General features: G+C 47.4%; 3 protein-coding genes across 3 annotated transcripts; 2 read left to right on the forward strand and 1 right to left on the reverse strand.

Annotated features, from left to right (window-relative positions):
* Nucleotides 1-418: 418 nt before the first annotated feature.
* On the forward strand, nt 419-4,291 carry LOC139785875 (uncharacterized). The gene has a single exon (XM_071725039.1). The coding sequence runs from the start codon at nt 419-421 to the stop codon at nt 4,289-4,291; it is 3,873 nt and encodes a 1,290-aa protein (XP_071581140.1).
* A 333-nt stretch (nt 4,292-4,624) lies between these two features.
* On the forward strand, nt 4,625-5,659 carry LOC139785877 (uncharacterized). The gene has a single exon (XM_071725040.1). The coding sequence runs from the start codon at nt 4,625-4,627 to the stop codon at nt 5,657-5,659; it is 1,035 nt and encodes a 344-aa protein (XP_071581141.1).
* A 1,328-nt stretch (nt 5,660-6,987) lies between these two features.
* On the reverse strand, nt 6,988-8,583 carry LOC139785878 (uncharacterized). Its single transcript, XM_071725042.1, has 3 exons — nt 7,721-8,583; nt 7,407-7,537; nt 6,988-7,262 (listed from the first exon to the last, which is right to left on the reverse strand). Exons 1-3 carry the CDS (start codon nt 8,581-8,583, stop codon nt 6,988-6,990), a joined length of 1,269 nt encoding a protein of 422 aa, XP_071581143.1.
* Nucleotides 8,584-8,941: the final 358 nt, after the last annotated feature.

An 8,941-nucleotide genomic window follows, 5' to 3' on the forward strand; every position in this document is an offset into this window, starting at 1 on the left:
GCCGCCCGACGGCGCCCTGCGTTGCGACGTGCTATACGTCCCTGCCTCCCGCGAGTACCTGCTACTCGCCGCGGAGTCGCACCCCGAGACGTGCTATACGTCCCTGCCTCCCGCGAGTACCTGCTACTCGCCGCGGAGTCGCACACCGAGACGTGCCAGACGTCCCTGCGTATCCCGCGAGTACCTGCTACTCGCCGCGGAGTTGCACACCGAGACGTGCCAGACGTCCCTGCCTCCCGCGAGTATCGCCCTGCTACTCGCCGCGGAGTCGCACACCGAGACGTGCCAGACGTCCCTGCCTCCCGCGAGTATCGCCCTGCTACTCGCCGCGGAGTCGCACACGAGCGTCTTCGCTCGACAAGAAGATTGACACGCAAGTGTCTGAAAGATTTCTACACGATCCAGACATCCGCTTGACATGTCTTCGGATCTCGAAAATCTGCTCATTGCTCAAGGCAATGCGATTGACCAGCTCCGACGGTCGCTGATTAACTTCAAAAAGCTTCCCAAGGCTCAGGTCACTCTCCCTAAGACGAAGGGGAGACTGACGAATTTGGAGGGTCTCTGGGAGAAAGTACAAGCCCTCCATGTCCAGCTGCTGCAGACGGCTACGGCGGAGGAGAAGAAGTCGACCCACTACTTCAAAGACGAGGAATTTCTTGCCGCCGAGGACGCCTACCTCGACGCGGCGGACCATCTCCACGAGGTCATCGGTAAATTAAGTAGCGACGCCCCGAGCGCGCCGTATCGAGGTAACGAGTCTTCTTATCGCGACGCGCACTCCGGAGTGTCATTGCATCTGCCTCGTATCTCGCTTCCGAACTTTTCTGGTGCTTTCGCTGAATGGGAGAATTTTCGCGGAATCTTCGAGTCTTTAGTAGCAAACAGTGAATCGTTGACAAGAACGCAAAAATTACATTATCTGAAAGCGAGCCTCTCCGGCGAGGCCGCGTCGTTGATTAATAACATTCAAATTTCTGACGCGAACTACGAGGCAGCTTGGCAACTTCTTACCGACGAATACGACAACCGCAACGCGATTATTCACGCGCATATTTATTCGTTCGCCGACTTACCGAAAATGAAAAACGAGAACGTGACCGAGTTGAAAAAACTTCGCGATAGTGTGTCCGCATCTCTCGCCGCGTTAACGAATCTCGATCGTCCGGTCGATATGTGGGACGACCTCCTAGTTTATATTATCTCGCAAAAGTTCAGTCCGCGAACGCGAAATGAATGGCATCTTAAACGAGGCGACACGGATGCGTACCCTACGTATAAAGAGATTCATGACTTCATGACTCTTCGCATTCGCGGTCTCGCGGATTACCCTTCGCAATCCGAATCTGCGTCAAATGGTGCGCGCGGTAATAAAGCTCGTGCTTCGGTGAATACTGTTTCGCCCGTCAAATGCGTCCGTTGTTCCGGAAACCATGGTCTGGCAAAGTGTAATCAATTTCTACGTCTGTCGGTCGAGCAGCGTCGACTCGCCGCGCGACAGCATAAATGTTGCTTTAATTGTTTGAGAACCGAGCATTTTTTAAACAATTGTCCGAGTAAAGGACGGTGCAATCACTGCCACCAAGCTCACCATTTGCTGCTTCACCGCGAGGGTACGGAAGCTGGTACTAAATGTACGCTTTCCGCGATTAATCCGCCGTCCTCAGCTCCGTCAGCTGTGTCAGTCGCCGCTGCCTCCGAGTCACCGGCCGCGCCCTCAGCGTTCGTTCAAAACGTGCATGCTACTCGAAATTTTGTAAAGCCGCCGCCTCATGTACTTCTCGCCACCGCGTATGTTAGTTTAAGTACAATCGAGGGCCGCACATTTAAAGTACGTGCACTACTAGATCAAGGCTCGACATACAGTTTCATATCAGAATCTCTTTGTCAGACTATGCGAACCAGGCGTCATCGTGCCGCGTTGAAAATACATTGTTTTGGAGAAAAATTTAATGGAGTCGCGCGGTCGCAAGTTAATCTTATTCTCGCGCCCTGCGACAAACAGGGACCGATATTTCCCTTCTCGGGCTACGTATATCAGAGAATCACTTCTTATACCGCCTCTCAACAGAAGCCGGCCGCAATGTGGCCGCATCTACGCGATTTACCTTTAGCAGATCCTGATCCCTCATGTAATCACCCGATTCATGTATTAATCGGCGCGGATTTATACGGGTCTCTGCTACTCGACGGCCTACGTCAAGGCCCGGTCGGCACACCGACGGGCCAGCTTACAATTTTCGGATGGATCCTCTCCGGTCCCGTCGGCCCTGCGCGCCCGGCCGGAGAGTCCGCTTCTGTCCTGAATTGCGTATCCTGCGAGGATACGAATTCCTTAATTCAAAGTTTTTGGGAGGACGAAAGTATCCCCTCTCGAACTCCTCTCACCGAAGAGAACGAACGTTGCGAGAGGCATTTTGCGACGACTCATTCTCGCGATTCACAAGGACGCTACATTGTGCGTTTGCCGTTTAAAGACGGCCCCCCTTGCGTCGGCGACACCTTTCGAAAGGCTTCCTTTCTGTACTCCAATATGGAGCGCCGACTCTCGCGGAAACCAGAAATCGCCGCGCAGTATCACGATTTTTTAAGGGAATACGAATCGATGGGGCACATGGAGGCGGTGCGGGCGGACGAGCGCCCCCCTTACCCCCCGATATACATCCCGCATCATTTTGTGTTACGCGAATCAAGTACAACGACCAAGTTACGCGTTGTGTTTAACGCCTTAAGCGCATCGACCGACAAAACCTCGCTCAATGACTTCCTAATGGCGGGACCTAAACTTCAACAAGACATCGCCGCGATAATCCTGCGCTGGCGACTTTTTCGGTACGTGTATATGGCTGACATTGCTAAAATGTTCCGACAAATACTCGTGCATCGGGATGACGCGGACTATCAACGAATTCTTTGGCGCCCTCCCGACAGTCTGTTGATTCGACTTTACCGCTTACTCACCGTGACCTACGGGCAAAAACCCTCGCCTTTTCTCGCACAGCGCTCCCTTCTCCAATTAGCTCGCGACGAAGGTAAAGACTTCCCCGACGCGGTCAATATAATCGAAGAGTCGACCTACGTCGATGATGTTCTTTTCGGAGCAGACGACCTTCTGTCACTGCTCGAAAAGCGCAAGCAACTCGTGGGCATAATGAATCGCGGATGTTTCCCCCTTCGAAAATGGGCCGCGAATTCAGCCGAACTTTTGACGGATATTCCAGAGGACCAACGGGAATCCTCGGACTATCCGATAAATCACGATGACACGCTCAAGGTCCTCGGCCTGTCTTGGTCTCCGCGCGATGACTCGTTTCGTTTCGTAATTTCGCCATACGCCGTGACAGTTCATACTAAGCGCTCCGTTTTATCGTTTATTGCAAAGCTGTATGACCCCCTCGGCTGGGCGTCACCGATAGTCATTGCGGCCAAGATGTTGATGCAAGAGCTCTGGCTCCGTAAAATTGATTGGGATGCTCCCATCCCCGATGATCTTCTGCATCAGTGGATCAATTACGTTTCAGATTTGCCTAATATTAGCAAAATACGCATTCCTCGATGGACAGGGATGCGTCAAGATAAACTCGATGTTGAATTGCACGGCTTCGCGGACGCCTCCACTCGCGCTTACGCCGCGGTAGTTTTCCTCCGAATTGTGCATTCTCCCTCTAACATTCAAGTCATCCTCCTCGCGGCCAAAACGAAAGTCGCGCCATTGAAAACCGTTAGCGTTCCACGCTTGGAACTTAACGCCGTCGTTCTATTAATTCGATTGATAGAATGGGTAAGAAACACCACGGGCTTGATGCGAGCTCTCTTATTTGGATGGACTGATTCCCAAATCGTATTAGCTTGGCTTTTACAACATCCATCCCGATGGAATTCCTATGTCGCGAACCGCGTCTCCGAGGTGCAGACGCGCCTTCCGACCGTACGTTGGCAACACGTTCGCTCCCAGGAAAATCCTGCCGACTGCGCTTCGCGCGGTTTTACTGCCGCCGATCTCGTCAATCATGAATTATGGTGGTCGGGGCCCCGGTGGCTTAGCTCGACCACGGCCTCGTGGCCGATCCCCCCGACTCCTATTGAAAAGGACATTTTACAAACGGTATCTTCCGAAGCGCGTAAAGCTACCGTTCATCTCGTCGATTCAGCTCCTGAGTGGGATCTGCCCACCTCCTGTTCGAGCTGGATCCGACTTCTTCGTATTACCGCGTACATTCGGCGTTTCGTTCGAAACTTAAAAAATAAAGTCGCCTCTTCGGTGATCGTCAAGTCCCCCTTGACCGCATAGGAGATCCACGAAGCCTCCGTCTTTTGGCTTCGATCGGCACAAGCGACTTGTTTTTCGGATGACTTGAAAGCTTTGAACGCTCACGCCGCTGTATCGCGATCAAGTTCCTTACGCTCTCTCCACCCCTTTATCGGGAAAGATAAATTAATCCGGCTTGGCGGGCGGCTCGAAAACTCCGCGCTGAGTTACAATGAGCGACACCCCGTCATACTTCCCAGACATCATATTGCCGAACTTTTGATCGATCAAGCACACCGACGCTCCCTCCATGGAGGGACTCAACTCACGCTTAGATGTCTCCGTCAAAATTATTGGTTAATTTCAGCGCGAAGCATGATCAAATCTCACATTCATAAATGTGTTACATGCGTTCGACATTCCGCGAAAACTCCGACGCAACTAATGGGTGATCTCCCGAGTCCCCGAGTAAATCCTGCTCCTCCGTTCTCTCACACGGGCATAGATTACGCCGGACCTATGAACATTACCCCCGTTGTCGGTCGCGGTCAAAAGGGGAGCAAACACTACGTCGCGGTATTCGTTTGTCTCGCCACTAAGGCGATCCACCTCGAATGTGTGGAGGATTACTCCACCGATGGATTCCTCGCGGCATTTCAACGGTTTGTCAGTCGCCGCGGACTGCCATCGGACATGTATAGCGACAATGGCACGAATTTTGTGGGTGCTGACCGCGAGCTTCAACGCAGCTTCCGCGCGCTTGTGAACAACCCCTCCCTTAAGGAAATTCTCGCCAACGACGGTGTACGGTGGCATTTCGTGCCCCCTGCGGCACCACATTTCGGCGGGCTTTGGGAGGCTGGAGTGAAGAGCTTTAAGCATCATCTCAGGCGAGTCACCGGTGCTCGCACTCTGTCTCGCTCTGAATTCGGTACGCTTTTATGTAGGATAGAGGCTTGCTTGAACTCGCGACCGATCTCTCCACTTAGCGACGATCCGTCCGATTATACCGCTTTGACGCCTGGTCATTTCCTTATCGGCCGACCGCTCACGAGCGTACCGGAGGAATCCGTTCTCGAAATCAATGCGAATCGTTTGTCGCGATGGCAACACGTACAATTAATGCTCGAACAAATCTGGCGTTCTTGGTCGTCGGACTATTTACATTCATTGCAACAGCGCGTTAAATGGACCGAATCTCACGATAATCCGAAGGTTGACGAGTTAGTTTTACTTAAAATAACCTACTCCCTCCTTCAAAGTGGGAACTCGCAAGGATTCAGCAAGTCCATCCCGGACTTGACGGTCGCGTTCGCGTCGTCACATTGCGCACCGCCAATTCCGAGCTTAAACGACCAATCACGCAGATCTGTCGGTTGCCTGCATCTATCCGTCCACCGGGACCCGTAGAATCTCGTTAGATTTAAGCCAGCGTTTTTCATTATATTTAAGGACATTGTAAACATAGGTTAAGTTCTCAAATGTATATATTGTATATAAAGCTTTGAACCAAGACGTTCACACGCTCCTCTATGCGACCTTGTCAACCCCCGTTTGTTTCGCATTCCGTCGAATGCGAGGCGGGCGGCATGTTGAGAATTGAATAAATGCGAGCTGAATATTCTCGAACTTCGACGAGACAGCAAGCATTATTCGAGAACGCTCGAAAGGCTCCAAACCGCGAGCGTTTGCTTCCCCCCTTTTTTTTTGGGTGTTTTGCGAGCAAACGGCTCGCAGGTGTCTATCGCGTGATCGCAAGTACCTCGGCCAATAGTCTGCGCGCTAGTCGATTTGGAGCCAGTCAGCGGATCTCGCGTCACCAAATTCCTCGCGGCCTAACGCGAAGCTCCGGCCGCGATCCCTTGCCTGCTCCGGCCGGGACGGGCAGTGAGCCGTCATAACTCGTACGCGATACATTGATCGACGTCGAGAACGCGGAGTAAAATAGCGAGTGCGAAATAGCGAGCGCGAAAGAGAAACGCGCATACAGTGTAAACCGCTTTTAATAAAGTTGACTGACTGTTATTTCTTGTACTTATTTTCTTGTACTCTCCACGGCGCGCAACGCGAAAACGTCGAGCGGTCCACTAACACTTATATAAACTATTTATTAGCATCATATTTAAAATGTATATTTTATACTAATAAACCTCTTGTTTATGAGATTAAGATTAAGATTTTTAAGATGCAGCAGCATCATTTATATAAAGAATTATATAATGCTCATTAGTATTGATATATTAAATTGATTATCAATTTAATGATAAATTATTTATTAATTAAACAAAATGAAACTGAGAAGTTGAGTCGCCAGCAAATAATTAACAATTAGCACAGGAGTTTTGTTCGACCAAACTGGCAATTTTATTATTAAAAAGACGCTACGTTTCAACCGCAAAATTCGGTCTTTTTCAAGCGTGTATGACTCGCAAATATTAATTAGTTGGACATAGTTTCCAAAATACGCCGAATCTAAAAACTAAATATCAGATTTTGTAGAACGTAGCAGATAGAATAAGTCTAGGAGCATTATATAAATCAAAAACTTACATATTAGAGTGTTATTTCAAAAAATAGAAAACGGTTTCACTACATTTCCGTTGTCCGTAATTATATCAGAGGGACGAGTCCCTGTCGTGCGATGGTGAAATTGCGACTAACAAGAAAGGACGAAACAATAAACAATGACTTCGAAATGTGGCTGAAGTAAAGAGAGGGAAGCAGATGAGAAGGGGATATTACGTTTCCTTTATGATATGTTCGTAGAGAGCATTAAGACTCTCTGTGTCCTTTTGCATATTAATGGTATTATCCGATTTTTTGATGAAGAACATCTCCGCTAATTCCCTCTTTCTCATCAGCCTCTCCCTATGCATTATCTCTGGATTCCCCCAATCAAAGTCATGTCCACGGGATATTCGATGTTCACTAACTACAGAGTGTTTGCCGGCTGGTTTTTTGATATCCTTCTGGTGTTCTTTCAGACGCGTGCAAAGATGTCTTTTTGTTTGCCCTATATATATAGCATTACAATCTTTACAAGTGATCTTATATACGATTTCGGTTTGTTTCAGATCATCGATTTTATCTTTACCACGTTTAATTAGGCAATCCAATTTTTTGGGAATTGTGAACAGAGGCGTAATGTGGCACTTACTTAGCGTATAATTAATATTTTCGCTTAAACCCTTTATGTAAGGCAACGGCATGCACTTCCTTAAATCAAAATCTGTTTTGCCGTCCGTGGAGATGTTGTGTGGGGCATCGCGTGTTTTTAAGAGATGTAACCTTTTTAAAATGTGTTTCTTAATAATTTGTTTTGGAAAGTTATTGTTATTTAAGATGTCTTTGACTGTTTTAATATTGTTGCTATGGAATCTTTTATCAGAAAGCAGTATCGCACGATCAACAAGACTTGTAATGGTATTCAACTTGTATTTTAAGGGGTGGTTCGAATAAAAATTAGTGTACCTCCCTGAGAACGTTTGTTTTCGATACCAATTCGTTAGCAAAGTATTGCCATTTCTTATGACAGTTGTGTCGAGAAAATTGAGAGACCCGTTATTTTCAATTTCATATGTGAATTTAAGTCTAGGGTGATAGTCATTGAAAACTTTAAGTATCAAGTCCACATGTTTCCTCGGGACAACCGCGAAAATATCGTCCACATATCTGAAAAATACTGAGATGTTGAGATTTAAAAGATTCAAGCAATGTGTCTCTAGGTCGTCCATCACGATATCTGCAGTATCTGGAGATAACGGAGATCCCATTGGGCTACCAAAAATTTGTTCATATATTACCCCATTGAATACAAAACTCGTGGACGACAAAACTAGATCGATTGCGTGTAAAAATTGTGGTAACGTGAGATCAGTTTTTTTGGAAATGTGGAACCATCTCTTTTCGATACCCCTCAAAACCAAGTCCTTCGGTATGTTAGTAAATAAAGCTGTGACATCTAAAGAGATGAGTATCTCATCGTCGTTAATTTCCCTATTATTAATAAACTCAGCAAAGACCCAGCTATCCTTGATATGTGACTTAGGTTTTGGGATAGAGGAATGCAAAGTATTTTGGAGGAGGCTGGCTACGTCATAAAGAGGGCTGCCCAACGTCGAGACAATAACGCGTAATGGGAAACCGGCCTTATGCACTTTCGGTAGTCCGTAGGCCCTTGGAAGATTTCCATTAGTACAATTCAACCTTCTGTACATCTGATCACTGACGATGCCATTATCATGCCAAGCTTTGACCAGTTCATTAATCTTGGTTGTAATCTTATTAATTGGATCTTTCATTAATTTTTTGTAAGTAGTTTGGTCATTTAGCATTTCGGTCATTTGATTCACATAAGAGTTCTTGTCTAAGATGACCGTTATTTGGCCTTTATCAGCTCTGGTGACAAGGACATCGTCATTATCACGTAGGAATTTTTTACAGATTATAAATTCCTTTGTGAAATATCTATCGATGTGATTCATATGTTTATTAAGGCTAAGAAATTTGTGCAGTGAGTTAGTAATTAAACGACGTGTTTCATCAACTGCCTTGTCAGGAATTTTGTATGTGTTGAATTCGAAATTTTTTATAATGTCTAGAGAGGCACATACGCGATCCTTCTTCTCGCTTGGATTAATAGGCAGGGCGAAGTTGCCACCAAGGCTTAAAAAATTCAACACATTGCTTGGA

The sequence above is a fragment of the Temnothorax nylanderi genome, unplaced genomic scaffold (genome assembly GCF_030848795.1).
Source record: "Temnothorax nylanderi isolate EJ_2023f unplaced genomic scaffold, tnyl_v1.0 TNYL_tig0908_pilon, whole genome shotgun sequence".
In the NCBI taxonomy this organism is placed as follows: domain Eukaryota; kingdom Metazoa; phylum Arthropoda; class Insecta; order Hymenoptera; family Formicidae; genus Temnothorax; species Temnothorax nylanderi.